The sequence below is a fragment of the Tenrec ecaudatus genome, chromosome 2 (assembly GCF_050624435.1).
Source record: "Tenrec ecaudatus isolate mTenEca1 chromosome 2, mTenEca1.hap1, whole genome shotgun sequence".
In the NCBI taxonomy this organism is placed as follows: Eukaryota; Metazoa; Chordata; class Mammalia; order Afrosoricida; family Tenrecidae; genus Tenrec; species Tenrec ecaudatus.
Window position 1 is genome coordinate 37,202,250 of NC_134531.1, and position 24,429 is coordinate 37,226,678.

The window sequence follows — 24,429 nt, forward strand, 5'->3', positions numbered from 1 at the left end:
GTTGATCAGGAGGAGACTAATGCTCCCAGTGCGTACACCCAATGTGCTCAACTTCTTTCTTGCCACAGGAGTGAAGAACCCCTCTCCCTGGGCCACTGGCATGAGCTGCGCGTCTCACGCACGGCCAAGAACGGCATCTTGCAGGTGGATAAGCAGAAGGTCGTGGAGGGAATGGCCGCGGTAAGGACACATCTTCTCCCTGGCTGCTTGGTGTGAGTTTGGTAACGGTTTTCTGTCTGATGGACTCCAATGCCGAAACCCCATCTTTCCATTCAGAAAATCAATTAACGATCAGTGGATACTAGGGGTGATCATAGTCCCGGCCTCACGGGGCCTTAGTAAGGGTTCAGTGAGTTAATGCAAGTAGAGCACTAAAAAGTCACCTGCCACACACACAACGCCACATCTCCTGGACCCTTGTAGGACATGCTAAGAGTGCAGACTCTGAGGGTGGGCCAAGGGTGCCTGGGTGGCGAGTCTGTGACAAGAACACCCCCACTCCACCATTGATGGAGAGTGGGAGAGTAGACTCGAAGGCATATCTAAGCTGTGGCAGGTGCCCTGGATACATACCAATGGGGACGGGTGGGGGGTGCCGAACAGCCACTGTCATTTACATTACCAGTTGAGAGAGACCACTGAGCAGGTTAAAGCTGAAACTGTGTCTAAGAGCCCCTTCCCTGACTTCCAACCTTCTTCTCCTGCTGCCTCCCTCCCCTACCTGCCTGCTGCCCTGCCCCAGGTGTCTGTGGCTCCAGCTGCCTCTGGCCAACCAGCCCACGGTAGCTACCCACCCACAGGACAAATGCCGTCTATTAATCTGAAACCTTTCTAGACATTAGAGACTATTTTCTGCTAATAGAGCCTTCCACAAACTGGAAGGAAAAGTTACCTGAGACCAAAGAAGAGCTAAGGTGAAGGGGTGAAGTTATGGGGCTGCCAGAGCTGTTTGGTTTGGTTTTTAATGGTCTCTCTTCCATGAAGATGAATAGTTGGGTCCCTAAGACAAGGTTTTGATTATTGAATTAATTGTCTGAGGTGCACGGTGGTGTGAAATATTTAAGATGGGTGTCAGCTATTTGGTTGTTGTTGTTATTAAGTGTGGTCTTAGGCTAGGTTCTCTTAATAGGTAATATCTAATTTGTAAACTGTCTTTCTTTTCCCATAAAGCAATGAAAGCAGGAATTTATGTTACCCGAAGTGTGTTTATTGCCTGCCATCTCAAAATTTTATCTCTCCCTCTGTGTTAGCTTGTGGTATTTTCAGTTTCCTCCTGTGCCTGTGGAAGCTAGACAAGGCATAAGGAAGACTGAAGAAGAATGGGTGACTTTGGATTGTAGCATTGACAAACATCATCAACTATTCCATGGAGAACAATGGAAAGGCTTGGAAGAAATACAGCCAAAAGCTCCTTACAGGAGAGGATGTCTCACGTACTTTGGACAGATGATCAGCAGGGACCAAGCCCTGGAAAAGGAAGCCATGCTTGCTAGAGAATCAGCAAAAAAGAAGACCCTTATGTTAGTCTGGGAACTTTAGAGAAACAAATCCACAGAAACTCGTGTATAAGAAAGAGTTTTATATAAAGGTTAAGTGCACATCAAGAAAACATCCCAACCCAGTTCTGCCCAAGCCCACAAGTCCAACATTAGCCCATATGTCCAACACCAGCCCACAAAGTCCTCCTCCATCTCACAAAATGGACGCAATGATGCCGACTGCAGGAGGAAAGCCGAGTCAGTGAATGCGTAAACATCTCAGCGCTGGCACCCAGGGCTGCATCGGGGGAGGTCTATGTGGCTTCTCAGGGATGTCTTGCAAGAAGTGAGCCTTGTCAGTTGAAGGAGGGAACTGGCTAAGGCAGCTGCACCCTGGTCTGACCATCACAAAGCAAGAGACCTGAGAACTAGAAAGGCGAGGCTCACTGAGCCATTTATCCCTCCGCCCTTCAATTAACCCCACATGTGTTTATCGGCCAGGTTGGCACAATAAACTAACTACCTCAACCTGATAGATTGACAAAGTGGCTTTAACAATTGGAATAATAGCAATGATTGTGAAGATGGTGCCAGACCAGGTGGCGTATTGTTCTGTTGCACATAGGGTCATTTTGCATCAGAACTGACTCAATGATACACTGGTGCTAGACTGGGTTGACTAGAGAAACTAATCCAGTGACAAGCAGATATATGTAAGAAAGAGCTTTATATCAAGAGGTCATTATATATATCAAGAAAACATCCCAGCCCAGTCCGACTCAGGTCCCTAAGTCTAATACTAGTCCATAAGTCCCTCTTCAGACTCACACAACCACATGCAGTGACACAGAATGCAGGAAGATCACAGGCCGGTGGGTGCAAAGTCTTGTGGATCCAATGTTGGCGGAAGCATGGCAGGGCTCCAGCAGCTGTCAGGGTCAGCAAGCAGGAAGGTCAAGGCAGAAGGAGACAGGGTGAGAGAGAGACTGGCCTCCAGAGAGCTATCTATCTTGGTAGCATCTCTCCAAGGGAGGTCATCAGGCTGTGACCTGATAGGCTAAACTCCACCCATATCTTCTTACAGGTACCACATTGACACAAAAGAACACCTAACTACCATAACACCTAGCAACATTATCATATATTTCAGCTTGCTGCTTAAGGCTCTTGTTTGAACGACTGTAACTTTACGTGTTATTCTCGGCTTGTTACCTGGCCCACCCACTGGAGTTTAGGCTACTCAAATGAGAAGTAGGGGAAATGCCTTGAAAACTGACAAAGTGTATTAAAAAAAATAAGCGACGGGGGACTTTCTCTTCCTTTGGACATGATAACAAAGACGGTTCCCACCTACAGGCCTCTCTCCCTGTCTCTTGGCCTCCGGGGGGGTCCATGTTCACTGCTATGGAACAGGACAATACCTGGACATAGCGGAACGCTGACAAGTCCTCAGCTCTGCACAGAGCAGCGTGATGGAAATCATGCTGTGCTCCCTCCTTGCCACCTATGGTAGTCAGTCACCCTTACATCCATGGAGCGGATGGCCACTCACAGTGACTCCATAGGACAGGGGAGAACTACACCTGTGGGTTTCCCCACCTGAAATTTTTTACAGGAATAGAAAGTCTCATTTTCTCTCACAGAGTGGCTGGTGGTTTTGAACAGCTGACCTTGAGGTTAGAAGATCAACGCATAACCTCTATGCCAGCAATCTCCTGTGGTTGATTTCACACAACTCCCAATAGCAGCAGGTACTAATCAAGGTTTGGGGGCACTGGTGGTTCCGTGTAGGATTCTCACCTCCCCCTCAGCAGACCCAGGTTTGCCTCAGGCTAATGCTTCCTCATGTACCTCCACCACCTACCAGTCAGTGGGGCAGTGTGTGTTGCTGTGATGCCCGCCAGGTTTCAGCAGTGCTTCCAGATTGAGTTGAACTAAGAAGAAAGGCCCCACAATCGACTTCTGAAAGCCCTATGGATCCCAAGAGGCTGATCTGCAACAGGCCATTGGGAAAGCACCTACCAGGTAGCATTTTGTTCTGTTGTATAAGTAGTGTGTTCAGGTAGATTCTCTAGAGAAGCAAGTCTGGCTATAGAGATTTATATTAAAAAAGTTGCTCACACAGTTGTAGAAGTGAGTATGTCAAGTGCCAGTTCAAGTCTGTGGGTCAAAAGCTAAGCTGGAGTCCTCTCCTGACTCATATGGACCAGAAAGCAGAAAGAGGAAACGGGGAAACCACAGACAGGCTGGTGGATGCAAAGTCAAATGTATCCAATGTCAGCAGCCTGCTGATGGTTCCTGGGATCATCAGGCGTTGTGGCAGGAGGTCAACAAACTCGATGCAGGATCCAGATCCAACAGAAGTGAAGCTTTCCCGTGGAATCTGCTTCAAAAGGAACTGGCCACACCCCTGGGGAATGTTTCATCCAATGGCATCAAGGTTGTCTGTGACTTCATCAAGGAGGGGGATGCACTCGACCACAGCTGATTGCTGCTCACAGAGTTGATTACATTATACTAGATCCTATCATGGAGTTGATTACATTATGTTAGATCCCATCATGGGAAATTACTGCCAAACAACAGAGGGGAGTCCAACCAAGTTGACACAAAACCTAACTATCGCTTTGAGTCCCCTTGAGTTAGGGCTGACTAGATGACAGATCTCAATAAAGCGTTTTTTTCCCTCCTCATTGCTTGTCCACCAATGGTTAATTGCAGCTTTACTCTGAGACTGAAGAAATAGTCCCTGCCTCATCATCTTAGAAGACGGAGAAAAGGGACAGGTCAGCCACTCTCTGACTGAAAGCCCCTGTCTAGAAGTGACTCGTGTCTTTCCTGTCCATTTTTATTGGACAAATCAAATCATATAACTACACCTGAAATGAACAGGTTGGAGAAAATTATCCTGCAGGAAGAGGACCCCCAACCCTGGTAAATGGGAAGCCGGTCTCCCACTTTCTTCACCACGTGCAAAGGAGGTGGACACAGTGATTCCCATTGTACAGATGTTGAGACAATCTCAGAGAGCGTAAGGAATTTGCTACCATTAAAACATGTGATAAGGAGAAACAGAGACATTCAGCAACCATGTCAGCGTAGCTTTGTGCTGGGTCAGGAGGTTGGCTCTCCCACGTTCCCAGGTAGGCACTAGACGTAGTGAGAGCCTATTCCAAAATGACCCTGTTTCTTGTGTTTTCCCTGTCGGCAGGGCGGCTTCACCCAGATTAAATGCAACACAGACATATTCATCGGTGGCGTCCCCAGTTACGATGACGTGAAGAAGAACTCGGGCATCCTTGGACCATTCAGTGGGAGCATCCAGAAGGTACAGCCTTCGTATGCTCTGGTGTGATGGTGTGACCCGATCGCGGTTTCCACCTGGGACACAGGGTAACCACCGAACCTAACCGGAATCTTTGAGAATGTTTGTCAAGTGTTCCAGATTTCATGGTTTCATACAACAATATAGCTTCCCATCACCACATTCCTCAACACCCGTTCTTGGTCCACGTGGAGGAGGCAGTCTATGAGAGTAGCCCTCAGTGCCACCAAGTAGGTTCCAACTCGGAGCGGCCCCATAGGGCGGGCTGTGACTGCTCCCTGTGGAGTTCTGAGGCTGTAAATCTTTACCGGAGTAGAAAGCCTTATCTTTTGGCCACCAAGTGGCTGGTGGTCTTGAACTGCTGACCTCAAAGTTACCAGCCCAGCATGTAACCAGCATATAGCTACACCACCACGACTCCTGGACTGATACTCAGTGAAGATGCATTCTTACAGCACACCCGCCCAAATATGCAGGGGCTGCTGAGTGTGGCAAATGGCAGAAGGTCCCCCATAGATACCTCTGGGGGGAAGGAGACTAGTGTGTTAGTCAGGGTTGACTAGAGAAACAACTTCATAGAGATGCTTTTTTTGTGTATCAGAAAGAGCTTTATATACAAGAGCCGTTGAATATTGAGTAAACATCCCACCCCAGTCCAGATCAAGTCCATAAACCCAATATTAGCCCATATGTCCAATACCAATCTACAAATTCCTCTTCAGACTCATGAAATGCAGGCAATGATGCCGAGTGCAGGAAGATCACAGGCCGGTGGGTGGGAAGTCTGGTGGCTCCAGTGGCGGTGGAAGCACTGACAGGGGTCTCTATGTAGCTTCTCCAGCTCCCAGGGCTCTGGTTGCATCAGGGTAGGTCCACGTGGCTTCTCCTCAAGGAAGTCTCACAGGGAGTGGGCAGAGAGGGAGTGTGTGTGTGTGTGTGTGTGTGTCTCCCGCATCCAAGGAGGAAATGTCAGAGTTCCCAGAATCCTCAGGAGAAGGCCATGCCTACACAGAAGCCTCATTGGCTACATCCTGCTTGACAGGCTAGATCCCACGCCTACACTCTTAATCCTCAAATAGACACCAGACTATGTAACTACAACTAGTGAGTCTGATAGCAACAAAGGCCACCTTTGATTACAATTGGCTCCCTCCTGAAGTCTGTCTTTAATTAGAATGTATGTGTGTGTTGGATAATCAGTCAGTCAAACGTTTGTCTTTGTAGGTAGTGTACTTGGGTACATCAAAAAGACTCTAGTATAACAATAATATTAATGTTTGGCTCCCCCTCACCAAGCAGCACCTGCTAGTTATCAAATGTCATTGTATCCACCTTGTACTCTAGTGCAGGCTCTCTGGGGGGCTGGCAGAGAATGATGCTTACATGCACCTTGGGTGTTGGTGACACAGGAACTGCCGGTAGTCTTGGCTCTTGGCTTGGCTTCAGAGTGACTGACGTTTCCTTGAAGCAGAAGTCAGCCAGCTCTGATGCCCAGCCCGCCCCACGGCTGACCAGCTGCTGCTTACCAATCACGCAAGCACATTCCCACGAGCACAGAGGAAAGAATCCTTCCATCGAAGGCTCAGAAAAGAAACCACTCAACCAGGGAAAATGTACAGGGCCCGACCCCATGCATGCATGCCTCAGTTCTTCCTTGGGGCCACCGGATCCCTGTAGATTAGAAGAATATCATCCACCTGCTGGGTTCACAGCTCAGGCACCCCAGGCATCTGGAGAAACCTCATTCTGTTCCCCCAATGGGGCCTCAGAAGGCTTTCCTTCAGTGGCCTTTGGTGGTGTGGGGATCATGAATCCTTCCCAGAGCTGAGGGGAACAAGAGAGACCCTGTGGCGGAGGAGGCCATTCTTGTGGCCATTTTCCATGGGCCAGGTCCAGAGGAAGTGTACCTGAATTTTGACTGGCTATTGGGCTTCCCTTTGCTCCTGACCTCTGATGCCCATGGCCAGTCTGGTCAGACCATCATCTCCCAGGAGTGGGACTGGCCGTGTTTAATCTGCTCTTTGAAATTCTTGGAGTGTCTGGGCTATGCACCCAATTAGCCTAACCTCCTGGGCTAACAACCACATGCTTGCGGTTCAAGTCTTCACAGGTGCTTTTTGAAAGAAAGGCCCATTGGTGGTCATTGGGCTTCTGAAGAGAACCCAACCCTTGCACACTTGAGGGCCCTGTGAGCCAGCATCCACTCAAAGGCAGCTGCTGGTGGGCGACCTGACTCCTCAGGGAGGAACTAGGGATTCTAGAAGGCACCCTCCATCTCCGCACATCTGTCGGCCCCCCATTCCCAGGGACAGCGGCAGGCTGTGTCCTAATCCACCATGCTGGCGCCAGCTTGGCTTGCCCCAGGCACGTGGTTTTTGAAGTCCCTCGCCAGTGTCACGAGAGGGGAGATTGTGACAGGTTCCAGCTACTCTCCTGCAGCTTCTGGGATGCAGGGTGGGGTGGGGAAGGATTTCCCTGTTGTTAGGAGTCCGTGGACAGAAGTGCCCTTGGAGCCTCTGCTTCACGGGGCTCCTGGGCGGGGGTCACAAGCCTGGGAGTGTTGCGAGGTGCCCTCTACATGCCCACAGTTGAGTCAACAGATACACCAGACCAAGGACTAGAAAAACCTAGGTCAACTTATTCGAGTCTGGGTAACCCCTCCCTAGGAGTACTGCTTAAAACACTCTGCTGCTGTTTCAAAGGTCTGCAGTTCAAACCCCGCAGCCGCTCTGAAGTAAGAAAATGAGGCAGCCCGCTTCCACGCTTTCTAGCCTTAGAAACCCCATGGAGTGGTTCTCTGTCCTATTAGAACTCTGAGTCCAAGTCAGCTTGACGGCAGTGGGCTTGACCCCTGTTGGGTCTGAATGGTGGTTCAGCGTACCATCCCTGCCTTTTATAAGAAAGAACCAGGTTCCGCTCCTGGCCAACGCATGTCCAACACAGCCAGAATCGTCCAGGGAGGCTTTGCACATGATGACAACAAGCTTCACTACCAAGACAGACTAGGAAGAAAGACCTGGTGCTGTGCATTGAAAAATCATCCAGCAAAAGTCCTATGGATTGCAGTGGTTTGCTTCCGCTGTGCTTGGTGTCGCCCAGGACCCAGGGCCGATGTGATGGCAGGGAGCGGCCACCACTGAGCCCCTCTGTCATGCCTCAGTTCTGCCAGGGCCCCATTCAGGGAAAGGAGGGTGAGAGAGATGCTCTCTGCCCTGTGAATCTGCTCAGCAGGCGAAAGACAACCGTGGGCTTCTATTTTGGATGATGAGTGAGGGGTCTCGGGAGCTTGGGAAGACTAGAAAGATGTTCTCTGAGTCCCTGAATGTCTTCACTTTTTTCTGTCCCCAAGATCATCCTGAATGACCGGACCATTCACCTGAAGCACGACTTCACAGCTGGGGTGAATGTGGAGAATGCAGCCCATCCCTGCGTGGGGAGCCCCTGCATCCACGGTGGCAGCTGCCGGCCTAGGAAGGAGGGCTATGAGTGTGACTGCCCCCTGGGCTTCGAGGGGCTTCACTGCCAGAAAGGTAGGCCCCTCCCCCAAGCATCTTCCCCCACTTCTTCTGGGGTGGGGTGGGGGCTGCTGCTGTGCTGAAGGAAGATTGGGTAACAGCAGTTCCAGACACTCTGCTTGTTTTTATTAATGGTTTTGATAAATTAGTTGATGATGGCTGTGTTGGGCCAGGCTGGCTACAGAAACAAATCCAGGGACGGAGATGGGTAAGAAGGCTTTATGTCAAAAAGTATTGTCTATCAAGAAAACAGCCCAGCCCAGCCCAGATCAAGTCTGCAAGTCCCATACTAGTCCATAAGTCCTGCTTCAGACTCATGCAGCCTCATGCAATGAAGCAGAACGCAGGAAGATCACAAGCCGGCGGGTGGCGAGTCTTATGGGTCCAATGGTGATGGTGGTAGAAACATCACAAGGCTCTGGAAAGTCTCAGCGTGGCTCCTCCACAGGAAAGCAAAGGGGAGGGGAGGGGAAGGAGGGGCAAAATGGTGTGGTTCCAGGATCCTCCTTATGAGGAGGTCCCACCTACAAGGAGGCACCCTCAGGCTGTGACCTGATTGACAGGCTAGACCCCACCCCTGCCCTTTACAGTGATCCAGAGTCATGTAGCCATCACAATGATTTACACATCAACTCATGGACAAACCTCATTTTTTCCATCCTACCTCAACATCCGTGTCTCCATTTCCTCATGAGTACAATGGGAAGAATACTAGCAACGGTATGGGACACTGAGGGCTGTGGCGTGGATGAAATAAGGAGATGCTTGTAAAGTCTTGGCTTCTGGTCGCCCAGCAGGTTATGAGCTGCTTGTTCACCTCAAGGTCATTGCTTTGAACCACCAGCCCCACTGCTCAGGAGAAAGGTGAGGCTTTCTCCTCCTGTCAAGAGTGACAGTCTCAGAAACCCCCAGGCGCAGTTCGACCCTGTCCTGTAGGGTCTCTGTGAGACAGAATTGGCTCATCGATAGCAGCAAGTTGTTGTGGTGCTGCTGCTGCTGTTACTGCTGTTGTTGTTGTTGTTGTTATGCTTATAAACAGAACTTGGACGGCACCACACTGGAAGCGTGGGTGGGTGTACACCTCAGCTGCCTGCTGGTCTGACTTCCGCTGAGCTGCTCCGGGGACCCCTGAGGCCACTGAGCTGGTGTTCTCATAACCATGTCCCCATGGACCCCTCCCTACTAGACCTTCCAGTCTCTGTATGCCCATGGAGGCGCTCACCTGCCAGGTACTCAGGGTGAAAGGGCAGGCCGGTTGGAAGGAAATAAGCAGCCAGCCCAAGTTAAGGGATATGTGCACTCTCTCCTTTTGGCTCCTGGCTCCTGATTCTGTCTTTAAAGGCATTAGGTGGTCGTGTGTTTGCATGTTGGCCTGTGACCTTCCTGGTTCAGAGGTGGAAACCACTAGCAGCTCCGCAGGAGAAAGACTGGGCTTTCTACTCACATCAACAGCGAGAGTCTCAGAATCCCACCGGTGGTCTCAGCACTGACTGTTGGCAGCGAGTGAGGGACCCTCATGGAAGACTATCTGCCATGTGATTGTCTGATATTAGCCCATGTGTCCGATACCAGTCTGTAAATTCCTCTTCAGGCTCAAGCAGTGCATGCGATGATGCTGAATGCAGGAAGATCACAGGCCTGTGATTGGAAAGTCTGTGGATCCAGTGGAGTAGAAGCATCTCAGTGCTGGTATGGGTCTGGATATGGCTCCTCCAGCTCCAGGGCTCTGGCTCCATCAGTGTAGCTCCATGTGGCTTGTCAACAGGAATGTCTCGCATGGAGAGAATGTAGCTGGCCTCCTGTGAGCGCTTTCTCTCTGTGGCACCTCCAAATGAGGTCATCAAGCTGCAGCCTGATTGACAGGCTAGACTCCACCCCTTCCTTAAGTTGACAGGAGATGATGTAACTGGCACAGGTGGCATTTAGAGAGTTGGGGGTGTGGAATCATAGCAGAAGCTACTGTTTAACAGAAGTCCTGGTCCATCTGTGAGATAGCAACTTTTCTCGCTTGAAGACACACCAGTATTTCTTCTATCTAGCCACTCCTTCAAAGCAAGATGGGGAGTCATCGAACGAGCACACACCCACAAGTAATGCATCGCATTGGGTAAATCTTCACAAGGCTGCTTTAAAGTGTTGAAAAGCAAGGATGTCACTGTGAGGATGGAGGTGCGCCTGATCCAAGCCACAGTCTGTTCAGTTGCCTCCTCTGCATGTGAAAGTTGGACATTGAATAAGGCAGACCGAAGAAGAGGGATCCGTTTGAATTCTGGGGCCGGCGAAGAATATTGAAAGCACCCCAGAATGCCAAAAAGGACAAGCAAATCTGTCTGGGGAGAAGTATGGCCAGATTGCTCCTTAAAGGCAAGGATGGCGAGATATCTCGCTTACTTTGGACGTGCGGTCAGGAGAGACCAGTCCTGGGAGAAACATGCCACGCTTGGTCAAGCAGCAGGGCAGTAAATGAGAGGAAGGCTTTCGACAAGATGGATTGACGCAGTGGCTGCATTAGTGAGCTGGACCATCAAGACAACGGTGAGGATGGTGCGGGACTGGGACGGTTCTGTTCGGTTGTGTATAGGGTCTCTGTGGGTCAGAACCTCGGACTCTTCTAACTCACAGCCATGCCACATGCCCACAGGAATCATCAAGCTGACTGGATGTCCCCCTGCCTTTCCATTTGAGGGTGCAATTCTTTCACCTCAAACCTCCGGCACCCCATTACCTCACCCCCTTTCTCATCCCACGCTGCTGCCGATCTAGGTGCCGTGAAGTGAAATGCATTTGGCCTTACAGAGATCCCTTCTCAAAAAGTCCACTCCCCATCTCTTCCCCCTTCCTCTCATGAAAGCGTGCCTATCGTGTGTCTTTGCTCGTCACAACTAACTAAATCACTAGGAGCCCAGAAAGAGTTTCACATGCCACATGCAAAACCCTTTGCTCTGGGGAATATCGATGGCCGCTTTTCACACAAACATTGACACACATGCATACAGTATCACACACACACACAGACTCTGATGTTTGAATAACAACAGGTACGTAGCTTGCTCTCCTGCCGGACTTGTCAGAGCCAGTGCTATGCTTCGTGGGCCCGAGAAGGGCGTGCAGAACGCAGCCACTTTCCCTGAGGCTCTTCCCATCAATGGTGGACAGGTCTCCTAGTCCACCCAGTGGGATTCTCTGCAGCGCCTGCATGACAGGAGGGGACGCTCAGACTGCGCAGACCCCTGCCGGCCACAAGATGGCGGTGTCCCTCCGTAGCCGGTGGCCTGCTCACTACTGCGTTGGCTTTGGGGCACACATTCCTCCCGGATGCACCCCAAGCATCAGATCCTGTCCACTCAGGGCTGATTCACCATGAGCTCTACAAGAGTATTTTGAGTTGTACTTATTAGCGGAATCACATTTGATTGCTGGGATTGATTTGGGGTTTTGTTTGGTCCTAGCACACATATACATTTTTAAATAGCCTCAGTCAATTTCCTGCGTTGAATTCAAACTGTCACATTTTGGACTGACAGTCGAGAGTTTAACCCTATATACCACTCAGAGACTCCTTCAATCGAAGCTCTACTTTTAAAGCAAACAAACAACGAACTACCCTCCTCCTCCTCGGTCTATAAAGACACAAATGAATAAAATATATTAATTATGCAAACTACAAGGGATTTCTTTCGTTGGGACAGAGCTCCATTAAGTCGTTGAAGAGCAAGGACCTGAGATATGGTCTCTGGGTGGCAAAGGGTTGGAAATCCAGGAAATGTTCTGCTTATTTCAACTTTGTGGCTGCAAGCTTCAGAGTAATGTACTGTGGATGAAAGAACTCCCATCGTGCCAAGGGATTCTTCAGGATGATAGTGCGAAGGCATCGGAGGGAGGAGAAGCTAGCCCCCAGCCCCCAACCTCATCCCCCACCCCAGCCCCCAAAACCAAACCAAACCCAGCAGAGTTGGTTTCCAAGCTGTAAATCTTCTCAAGAGCAGACAGCGCCATCGGTCTCTCACAGAGGGCTGGTGGGCCTGAGCCTGCGACCTTGTGGTGAGCAGCGTGACCCCTGGCTCCTTGCTTTCTCTGGGGACCTGTGATCCAGGCCAGCAGGGAATTTCAAGCCCCTCCCATGGAAATATTACTGTGCTTTCCCTGCCGCACGACCCACACTCTTGGCTGTCCATGGGCAGGCATGGTGAAAACATGTTTCTGGGGTGCTGCCGTGGGGTAGACAGTGCAGGGGGGGGCGCATAAAGGGTGAGCTGGACACATAATCGTGTATAGAAATAATCAAGCACACACAGTACCACCAGAAAGTGTTTCCAGATGGACACTACCGTCGTCCCACGTCACAACTCAACCGAGTATCACTTTCACCACCCTGCTGTCTGTGGTGACATTTTGGGAGGGTGATGTTTCGCCATGTGAATCACCAAATAACCAGATCTGTGGGATTGGCCAAGGAAGGGGGGACTTGGCATCATTGTTTCCACAGTGGAGGGAAGAAAGAGTGGGCTGGCTGGCTGGCTGGTCATTCCTATCCCCGCCCCACCCCCACTCCCTCATGCAGCCTGCTGAGGGAAATCATCGCCTCGGCTAAGGTAAGTAACTCTTTAGCCAAGAACCGTTTCCCCCAGTTTGGGGTTAATGATTGCTACGGATGTGGATGGTGCCAGCCAGGTTAGGCAGTGTCCGGAGTATTCCCTGACTTACTAATCACAGCCTGCTCCCTACCCGCCCCTAACCCCCTCCCCCTCTGTTGCACTGAGATGGGAGAGGAGAGGCCGCTTACTGGGAAAGCGTTTTAGGGACCCAACTGGGACTCAAGGTCGCATTCCTTGGCGGGCACTCAGGGTTGGGCAGGACTTCCTGAGGTCACCCAGGCTCCCGGGATTTGACAATGACTGTGAAATTCTGTCTCTCCCTGTTCTGTTTCACGCTGGCACTGGGCAGAGTGTGGGGACTACTGCCTCAACAGTAAGTACAGTGAGTCCTCTTCGAGCCCATGAAGTCCTCTGGCCTGGGGCCACACGCTGCGGGGAGCCAGGGTAGATGGTCCAGGCACAGGGCCATGACTGCCCCAGGGGCCTGAGAAACACTGGCTTCCCAACTGGACCGTGGTCGGGCCTGCGCTCAGGTGGAGCTAGCAAGCAGCTGGCTGGGTTCCGACAGACCCCTCTAGAGGCCCCATGGGCAGAGCTGACCCAGGACAAGCACGTCCTCCCCACCGGAAGGTGTCCAGGGGACTCGTGGCTGTTGGCCACAGAAGAGAGGCCCTTGTCCTTGCCCCGCTGCTGCACCTCTCACCCCGGGTCTCAGCCAAACCTGCTCTGGGTGCTGTGGTGAAGTTTGGCTTTGGAGAGGACACCTCTTCCACTTGAGTGACCTGTCTGGTCCTGCTCCGCTCTCAGCGCTCATGTCCCGAAGCCGAGGCCACTGTCCCAGGGAAGAGTTCCCATCGATCTCCTCCTTTTACTTATGGTGGTGGTTGTGGTTAGATGCCACCGAGTTGGCTCCAACCTACAGCGACCCCGTGCTCGACCGAAGGAAACGCTGCCCGGTCCTGCACCATCCTCACAGTGTCCCCGAGCCAGCCCATGGATGTGGCCACGGCGTCAACCCATCTCCTTGAGGGCCTTCCTCTCTTGTTGCGCCCCCTTTTTTAATAAAAAAAAAAAACAAGCCCTCTGCCCCTCTCCAGGTGCTGGTCTCTCCCAGTTCAGGGCACTGATTTGGGGAGCAGGGTTTCGACTCCCGTGAGGCAGGCACTGTGTGCTTTCTGTTCGCTTGTGTTGATTTCGATTCTCCTTTTACCCCTTCCTTGGCTTCTTCCCATTCCCTTGCCCGTCGGTCGTACTCCCGCTTCCTTCCTCTGTCTCAGGACTTCTTTGCCTCAGGGGCACGCATGTCCCTGCCCTGCGCCATGTCTCCACCCCTTCAGGTAACGCTCTTCCCATCAGGTTCCTTCTCCCCGCTCTTTGCCCCCTGGTGTCCCCCCACCCCGTTCCCTGCCAGTGGACGGCTCCGCCTGTCCCTGACTCCCCTTCACCCATGCAGTAAGTGGGGGCTGACCCCGTGGTGCCGAGTTTGACTTTGAGGTTTCTCTTCCTGCTCAGGTACCGGGTGGGCGAAGTCCAGATTCAGGCGGGTGTCCACCAGAATGGACTGCCGCTAGGGCGCTCGTTCAAACACGCACAGATGGATGGCAAGCAAGCGAGTGTAAACATGACTGGGATCCGTGGACGGCTACAGACACGTCCTCTCCGTCAGACGCTGGTCTCAGGCTCTTTGGGGGCACCTCTCAACACCCCCCACCCCCCACAAAATAGTGCATTCGAAACAGTGGCTTCAAAGCAGAGAGCAGCTCAGAAGACCATGGTGACTCTTTGGGGGAGTTCAAAGCAATCCTCTTGAGAGAGTTTCTTGAAGGATATATGACAATGATCACTCTCTCTCCTTCACAGTCATCGAGCCGATTCCCACTCAGAGTGACCCCACAGAGTGGAACGTCCCCCGTGAGTTTCCGAGACCATGACTCTTTACGGGAGTAGAAAGCCCGTCTTTCTCCTGCAGATCAGCCAGTGGTCTCAAACTGCCAATCACGCAGCCCAAAGCAGAACCACGCCACCACCAAGGCTTCGTCTGGGACGATCCCGCGGGCTTACGGTGAAGAAGGCTGAAGAAATTCAGAAAGTGCATTTATGAGGAAAAGATCAGAAAAGTTGTTGCTGTGGAATTTATTGATTTATTTCCTACCAGGAGAATGGGAGAAGGTTCTGGGGAAACCTTCGCCCAGCCACCCTACAGCCCTTAGCGTGCCCTTTCTGACGTCTTGTTCCCCAAACTCAGAAAAGATGTGAAGGAGCAGGACCTGGGTCCCCGGAGCAGTGTTCGCAACCTTCCTCATGCTGCTATGAGCCTTTCATACAGTTCCTCATGGTGAGGTGACCATCCCACGCCTCAACCATAAAACTATTTTCCTTTTTTCCCCTCCCTCTATCCTCCCGGTATCGCCACTCTCACCTCTGATCCTGAGCGGATCATCCATCCTGGATTCCCCGTGTTTCCGGTTCCTATCTGTACCAGTGTACATCCTCTGGTCTAGCCAGATTTGTAAGGTAGAATTGGGACTAGAGGAAAGTTGTATGTTTCATCATTGCTACACTGCACCCTGACTAACTCATCGCCTCTCTGCAAGCGTTCTGTAAGGCGATGTCTAGTTGCCTACAGATGGGCTTTGGGTCTCCACTCCACATTCCCCCTCATTCACAATGATATGTTTTTTTTTTCCTTTGATGCCTGATACTTGATATCTTCGAAACCTCGTGATCGCACAGGGTGGTGTGCTTCTTCCATGTGGACTTTGTGGCTTCTGAGCTAGATGGCTACTTATTTACCTTCAAACCTTTAAGACCCTAGATGCTATATCTTTTGATAGCTGGGCAACATCAGCTTTCTTCACCACATTTGCTTATGCACCCATTTGTCTTCAGTGATTGTTTCTGGAAGATGAGCATCATGGAATGCCAGTTATTGCATTGTATTCTTGCATTGAGGGAGTACTTGAGTGGAGGCCCAATATCCACCTGCTACCTTAATACTAAACTTATACATATATACACATAGATCTATTTCTACTTCCTCATATATCAATATATTTACATATGTACATGCCTGTATTTAGACCTCTATAAATGCCCTTTGCCTGCTAGCTCTTTCCTCTATTTCCCTTTACTTTCCTCTTGTCCCACCATCGTGCTCAGCCTTCATTTGGGTTTTAGTGATTCTTCTCGGTTACAGTACCCTTGATCATACACTACCAGACCTCCTACACCCTGCTCACCACCGACTTAGTTCACTTGTTTTTCCCTTGTACCTGAGCCATAAAATTATTTCGTTGTTACTTCATAACTGTAATTTTGCTACTGTTCTGAATCGGGTGACCCCTGTGAAAAGGTCATTTGATCCCAAAAGGGGTCTCAACCCACAGGTTGAGGACTGCTGCCTTCGAGGAAGCTACAACTGCCGTTCCATACACTGTGAATGGGTGAGCGCGGGATTCTTTAGGGAAGGGATCTATCTCTCTCTCTCTCTCTCTCTCTCTCTCTCTCTCTCTCTCTCTCTCTCTCTCTCTCACACACACACACACACACACACACACACACACACACACACTGCCATGGAGTTGATTCAGATTTGCAGCGACCCTATAAAACAGGGTAGAACTGCCTCCTGAGTTTCCTTCGGCAGAGCCCAGGCCTAGATGAGAGATGAGTCAGGAACCAAGAGCTTCACATGTGGGTGTTTTGGTTTATTAAATGTTTCTCTGAGTTAGCACATGTTGTCCGGAGAGCCTAGTCCCTGGAGAAGGACACCCTGCTTGGTAAAGCAGAGGGGCAGAGAAAGAGGAAGCCCTTTCATGAGATGGATGGGCCATGAGAGCCACCGTGGGCTCAGACATGACGGCAGTTGTGAAGAGGGCGGGACCCAGCAGGGCTTCATTCTGCTGCGCACGGTGGTCACTATGAGTTGGAGCTACCTGGATGGCTCCTGCCCACACCACCATGATTTTGTAGCAATCCGTTTGCACTCACGTTGCCCTAGAACTCTCCATCTCGGCCCTGAAAAGGTCTTGGTGGGCAGCCTTTATCCAGGGCTGCCCTGCTCCAGTGGGGGGTAAGGCAGGTTCTCAGATCGTCACCCCAAGCATGATCTTTACAGTGCTGATTCCTCTTCCTTGCATGCTTTTGGGCACATAGGAACTGAGTGAGGGCCAAGGCCACGGGGTTTGCTGTTGACGCCTTCATAGACACCCTCTCGCCTCTCCCTCGTAGGCAACCCAGTTACTTAGCCGAGCCCTTGGCGAACAGGGTGTCAGACAGCTTGGGCACGAGAATGATGAAACCTTGGGAAGAAAAGTGCTCTTTCTAAATACGGAAAGGCAAAGAATGTATCAGGAAGCATCGAGAGGGAGAACTGGGCACCCGGGGTGTTGCGTGCTGAGCTGCAACCCAGAAGGTTCGATGCCTGAAACCACTGGCTGCTGCACGGAGAAAGGCAGAAATGCTTTCTACACCTGAGTCACAGGCGGGAAGCTCCCAGGGGCAGTTGTGCCCTGTCCTGTAGGGTCACTCTGAGTCGGGTCAACTTGATAGCGGTGAGTGAGTGACTGAGTCTGGCGCAGGATCTGTGGCTCTCTCAGCTGTGCGATCCTGGGTGAATCCGTGAAGCTTCCAATGCCTTGAGGTCCTCCCCCCTAAGGTGGGACTCAGCGGCTACAGTGACTCCATGAGGCCCCAGGAGAGAGCGAGCAAAACTGGATGGTGAATTGTCAAAGCAAGGGCCAGAGTGTCACCCCTCATGCTGTGCCGATCCCCATGCTTGGGGGGAGGGGGGGACACTGGGACAGATGAGCTTTGAATAGGTGCCCCTGGGGTGTCTGGCTGGGCTCCTTGCCTGCCTCCCTCCCTCGAAGGACACCTTGGGGACCTCCACATGTTCCCCAGATGGCCCCTGGCCTGCTCTCCAGCTTCCAAGAATAATTGGGAGCAGTTCAAGTCACAACGAATTACGAGGCCTTCCCAGTAGTGCTGACGCCACTCTCGGGGATGGAGAGACAGGGACCCCAACTCCCTCCCTCCTGTCAAGCTGGGCAGCTCTGAACTTGGCCAACTGCATGTGCACCATGAGGGGCAGACAAGTTGTCACGTGGCCTTGCGCCGTGACCCGACTTTGTTTCTGTAGTCCTGCGGTGTGATGGAGTCCGGAGTCCAAGAGTCACTTCTCTGTTCTCTGTTCTATCCCAGCCATCACAGAAGCCATTGAAGTCCCACAGTTTATGGGCCGCAGTTACCTGCTATATGACAACCCAGACATCCTTAAAAGGTAATACACGTCCTCATCTTGGGGACGGGGTGGGGGGTGGGGGGGGAGGTGGCAGGGGCGGGCGATGTCTCCGTGCGTGTCTGAGGACTTTTTCTCATTTCCCATGCCAGAAGAGAATTCCAAAAGAAGGCCCTTCCATCACAGCCTTTCAAGGAGGAAAAACAAGTCATACAATACAAATAAACACAGAAATGGGAACAAAACAAAAACACACTCGATTTTTCATTGGAAAAAAAAATGTTGCTAGCAGACAGATCAGCCCAGGTAGGGCGCTTCAGAGCCAGGCTCTGGGAAGTGCAGAGAATTTGATAGGCAGGGAGCTCAAGTGCTGAGTGGGATTCTCCCAGCAAGGCACTGAGCAAGAGTCAGGGTGCCCTGTGGCCACTGTCTGCAACTCTGCCCGGGGCCCGAAGCAAAAGGACAAAGTGCAGTTTCCCCACGGGCCAAAGAGACTCAGCCCTTCCCTGCTCAGTCCTGACCTCTTGTGAGAATGATGAGGGAGAGAGAATGAGAGTGATGAGTGAATCCTCATGGCTGGGGGGGAATACCATCAACATCAGCCCAAAGCTGAAGCACAGGAGTCTACTCCAGCCTTGACTACAGAGCCCAATGCCTGACCTCCCTGAGTCACCCCTTGCTCCCAGACCCGTTCCTCTTCACCCTTACCCTCTGCCCCGTTGCTCCCTGAGACCACCATCCCCCCAAGCCGTGTTCTTTCTTTGAGGCTCAGACGTCCCATCTAGTCCCCATCAGAATGGGCAGTCCCCATCAGAATGGGCCATCCACTGGCATGATCACAACTCAGAGCAGTTGCTAACTTGGACTTCCTGAGAATTAGGAAACCAACTTTTGGTTGAGGCTTGGAGAGTCGTTTTCCAAGGGCCCTTTGAGCGACAGGACAGGAAAGGGGGAAGACGGGGGCAGATGAGGATGCAACAGCCTAGGACCAGGAAGTTGGCCCAAGGCTGACATAGAAAGTCAAACTTTCAGACACAGATGCAAGGAGGATGTGCTGCTGCCCAGTGAGCAAGCCAGACTGTGACCCCCCCCCGCGCCCCCCGGGGCGGGATTCTTTTCTTATCTCCTAACAGCAAGTGAAAACAACGCCAGATGACCTTGATAGCTGGCCCCTCTTGGCCAGCAGACCGACATGGTACCTGACAGATGCTGCGTGCTGGCGAATTCAGTGTGATTCTCGGTGTGCTTCCTTCCTCCAGGGTGTCAGGATCAAGGACAAATGCCTTCATGAGGTTTAAGACAACTGCCAAGGACGGCCTGTTGCTGTGGAGGGGAGACAGCCCTATGAGGCCCAACAGCGACTTCATTTCCCTGGGCCTTCAGGAGGGAGTGCTGGTGCTCAGGTAATCCCATCACCAGCTGCGTTTTCTGAGATCCTGCCCCACAGTGGGGTCTGAACTTGCCTCCTTTCGGAGGGTTAAGAATCGGGACCCACCCCAATCTGATTCCTATAAAGTGGAGCTCAGGCATGCCTCCACTCTCCAACTTTGTCAACTGCTCTCTGATACCAGCCACCACCACCCCTCCCTCCAACCAGGGCACTTTGCTCTCTGCTGGGTTGGGCGAAGCATGGCCACAGCCCCACAGGACTCACGGGCCACCCTCACAGCTATCCGTGACCTAAGAGGGGAGTAGCAGGCTACACTCAGGGTCAAAATCGACATGGGCGTAACAAGAACTCCTCAGAAGACAGGAGACGGTTCTTCCAGGACACTTCCCATCAAGACGGCTCCTGGCTTTTTCTCAGCCCGCTTGCCCTCTGACCTGCTTGAGCAAGCGTTTCAGCTATTTGGGCTCTGTGATCAGGATCCTTTGGCTTCCATACTTGGGACCTGTTGTCAGGAGAGCCCCGTCCCTGCAGAGGGACATCAGGCTGGGTAAAGTGGAGGGGTGGTAAAACGAGGAAGGCCCTCCAGGAGACAGACTGGCACTGCGGCTGCAGCAATGGTCTCAGGCACAGGAACAATGGTGAGGATGGCCCAGGACTGGGCAGTGTTTCGTTCTGTTGTGCATAGGGTCGCTGTGGGTAGGAGCCGACTTGATGGCCCTTAACAAGACCCCGCTCTGCCCGCCAGCCTCCTGCCCACAAGTGCTCAGCCCTGTCTCCTGCAGACAGTAAACCTGAGGCCTCACTGTGCCATCCTGTGCTGCCATGCTTCCTGGCCTCCACTGCTCAGACCGCTACCACCCTTTCTCTGCCACTGGCTTCTCCGTGCTTGTCGCTGTTTCTTACCATACCTCACTGCCCCACATCATCGCCCATGTGACAGCTGTCTCTTCTGGATCTAGAGCAGTAGTTTGCCACCTTCTTAATGTCACGGCCCTTTCATACAGTTCCTCATGTTGTGGTGACCCCCCCAAACCATCAAATTATTTTCGTTGCTACTTCATAATGGTAATTTTGATACTGTTATGAATCGTTATGTAAGTATCTGACATGCAGGATATATTAGGCGCCCCCTGTGAGAGGGTCGTTTGACCCCCCAAAGGGGTTGCGACCCACAGATTGAGAACTGCTGGTCTGCAAGTTTCTGGGCTCAGGAATTCAAAGGATATGCACCATCCCAGATTCTTCTGGTTCGTAGCCTGGTCCTTCCTCAACTTCTGTGTGATTAGCCCTTATAAAAGCCTAACCAAAACACAAACAAAAGAAAACCACCTCTGTTCTCACTGGGAGTCAGCCTTGACTGACTTTCCAACATGAAAGGAATTGGTAGAATCAAATAGATGGTGGCGCGAGATTGATGGGAGGGAAAGGCTGGTGGCCAGGTTTATTGTCACTGTCTTCCCTTTTGGTCAGGAGACTCCGACTGCCGGCGACCCCTTGTGTTCAGGACAGAGCCGCTCCTCGTAGCTTGGGGAACGTGCCCAACTTTGAGAAGCCCATTACCAGACCTGTCTTGGTTGAGATTGAACAGCCAGCCGCTCAGCTAATAGTCAGGGGTCCCCACCGCCTGAGCAGGGGAACGAAAACCTTGGATCTAAAGGCAGTTGGGGGGGGGGGCACGTTGCTTATTCAACCTCCTGCATGCCTCTCAGTGGGCCCCTCTCCGTGCAGAGCTGGCAGAGACACGGTCTGGGGGTGAGGCCCTCAGCTGGCAGCTGCAAGCCTCCTCACCACCGTTTGCGTCCTTCCCCTTTGGCCTGTACCTTCACCACGGAACCCCTCACACCCTGCTTTTGGGCAGGCTGCCGAAGCCATTTTCCTGTGGTTTTCCTGTGGCTAACCTCACTGAAGCCTCAAGTGTGCCCAGAAGAGGGGATTGAAACCGGAGTCACCCACGAGGGGAGTCAAGCACAGCCCCCCCCGTCCCCCTCCCAACACCTCCAGCTCAAACCTGCTCCCCATCTGCTCCCGCCAGGCAGGGAGATTCCATCTGCTCAGAGCCGCCTGCAGCTCCCATGGCTGTCACCCCTGGCTCCGCGAGACCCCCCCACTAGCTCACCCCCTCCCTCGGCGGCCTTCTAACAGCTTTGCCACGTCCAGGCAGTTTCCTTCCTTCATTACTTCTTCCTCATGTTTCTGAAAGTAGGCCCTGTGTTTGTCTTTTAAACTGGGTGGGGGGGAGGTTGTGTTTGTGTTCTGTGGAAAAAGATCAGCCACTCAGCTTAGGCCAAGGTGGACGTCTGCCCCATTCCCCGGTCTGGTCTGCAGCCCGGATATTTTTACTTGAACCTCATCTCTTTCATCTGACCAGTGACTGCCACACATCCACTCACCCAGACAGATGTGAAGGTAGGAGTGGGGGGCAGGGGTTTGAAAATGCTGGCGCACAGCCGTTCGTGACAAGGTAGCTTCCAGGGTCTGCCTGTCCCCAGAGAGAGGTCTGGAGCAAGACACCAATCTGACTGGAGCAAATCATCCTGAGCGGTCCTGGGGCTGGGGCTTCAGACCTTTGAGAAGCACTTGCATCTGAAGAGAGAAAACGCATAAATTCTGCAGCCAGCCTGGCCTGCTTCCTGGGGCAGGGATGTGTCCAAAGTTCTGTCACCTCCTGAGGCTCCTTTGCCTCGTTAGTAGGAAGAAAGGTCGCTTGTGTGGAGCCAATGAGCTAACACGAGGCTGGAGTCACAAAGGGTGGCTTCTAGGGTCCCAGTCGGGACAGACACTGGCTTTCTTCCAAACAAAACACGTGGAAACAGGTCTTGGCACTCAGTGGTCACTCAGTGGTCCGCTGCACACAAGCTCTCTCTGTGCGACCGAGGACTCGTCCCCGGCTCCTGCTGTTGGGCGCTGTCCTCCAGGCAGTGCCAACTCCTCATGTCTGAACCGGCGATTGCTACCACCAACTCTCCGTGTCCCCTTGAGACTATGTTCCTGCCGCAGAGAAGAAGAGCTTCGATGTTTGTGAAGTGCCCAATGCTGCAGTTGGAGGGGGACTTTTCTATAATGACAGAAGGGCCATCAAATGGAGGTGACTGAGGCGTTTGGGCCTTACCTGGGTGGCCCAGCCTGGTGCTTAGACTCAGGGGTCTTGCAGATCAGGATAACAAGCCTCACAAGACATTGCTATCAAAGCCAGGCGTGCCTCCCTTCATTGTGTTCTTCTGCTTCCTTTGTTCTGTTATTACTGAGGTCTACCTTCCATCAGGAGTCTGTGAGCAATGCAAACACTTATTTGAAACGTCACTGCTATTTGAAAGGTTGGCAGTGCCTCAAAGTGCCTTGGAAGGAAGGCCTGGTGACCTGCTCCTGAAAACAACCAGCACTGGGAAGCCCCTGAAGCACAGGACTGCACTGACATGCAAGGGGCCTCCCTGCGGTGACATCCATCGCTGGCATTTGGGACTTCCATCAGATGCAACCCAGGGCAGGGGGACTCTCCTGGGAAACTGCAAGCATGCCTGCATGGAGAGAGCGCTCACAGGAACCTCTGTCTGAGCACAATGACAAAGGTTGTCATTCCCTGGCTTAGTCCTTGAGACTCAAACTCCTGCAGGCTCCCTAGTGTCACTCTCTCCAGTCTCCTTGACTCTAATTTCATATCGACCATCACCTGGTTCACTCACACACATGGCTGGACAGGTTTAATTCTGCCTCCCACATTCACCTTCCTGCTTATTCCGTGGACACTTTGTCAACCTGTATGCATCTGCACTGCTGTTGTCAGGTGCCTCCAATTCGGTTCCAACCCCTAGCGACCCTATCTGTGCGCGACAGAACACAACACTTCCCCATCCTCACAATGGTTTCTGTGCTTGAGCCCATCGTGCAGCCCCTGTGTCAACCCATCTCGTTGAAGGACTTCCTCTTTTCGCCGCTCTTCCACTTGACCGAGCATGACGTCCTTCCCCAGGGACCGGTGCCCCCCTGTGCTGCCTGGAGGGAGTGATTTGCAATCGACTGCTCTCCTAAAGATTGCCAGTTCAAACCTACTCGGCACCTCTGAGGAGGAAAGAGCTGGTTATCTGCTTTCCTAAGGATTCCCGTCAAGAAAAGCCTACGGGGAAGATGGGCCCTGTGCCTGACAGGCTCGATGCCATGAGTCAGAATGGAGTCTGTGGCTGTGGGTTTGGTTTACGGTGCCACGCTCTGTCCGTGTGGTCCCTGAGCGAGCTTGCCTGGCTCTTCTTCAGGGAAGGTATTCCTAACCCTGTTTTACAGATGAAAAGACTTTGGCTCAGAGAGAAGAAGCCAAGTTTGCAAGGTCACGGAGCTAGTACACTGGCCTGGGGGAATCTGAGAGTCCCTGCTCTTTCTCCACCCTGTGCCCCTGCACTGCCTTTCAGGGCCATGGATTCGTAATGCAGGGCCTGTTTCTGCCAGCAACACCCCCAGCCTGCAGCCCTGCCTCCTCCTCCTTCACCTCTTCAACAAGCATGTGGCCACCAGAGAATGCAAGCCGAAAGCCCCACCTCCAGGCTGCTGTGCACAAGGAGGCAATTGATGTGGGGACATTCGCTAGGAGACTGTGTGCTTCTAGGGGCATAGTGGCAGCTCTGTCCCATGGTTTGTCAACTCACCCACATTCTATTCTTGGCTTACACGTTCGAGAGCTGTATGGCTTCATTTCTGAGCCTCAATTATTCAAGAAGCAACCCCTGGTGATTTCCCTGGGGAACCGAGGGGTTTCTGGGCTGGCCCTTGGCTCAAAGTGAATGGATACAGATGGCTCAGCAGCCAGCCCCGTTGCTTGGGCAATGCGCCCTGGCTGCGGAGGGCTTACCGCTTGGGCTGCTGCCCTCAAGGTTTGAAATCAGCACCTGCTCCCTGGGA

General features: G+C 52.2%; 1 protein-coding gene across 1 annotated transcript in view; it reads left to right on the forward strand.

Moving 5' to 3' along the window:
* The window catches only part of EGFLAM (EGF like, fibronectin type III and laminin G domains), a 230,127-nt gene that overhangs the window by 199,124 nt on the left and 6,574 nt on the right, over positions 1–24,429 (forward strand). The window contains exons 15-19 of the mRNA XM_075540955.1: positions 69–180; positions 4,690–4,806; positions 8,153–8,333; positions 18,116–18,194; positions 19,412–19,555. Of these exons, the coding sequence (XP_075397070.1) occupies positions 69–180; positions 4,690–4,806; positions 8,153–8,333; positions 18,116–18,194; positions 19,412–19,555 (633 nt within the window). The remainder of the gene's footprint in view (positions 1–68; positions 181–4,689; positions 4,807–8,152; positions 8,334–18,115; positions 18,195–19,411; positions 19,556–24,429) is intronic.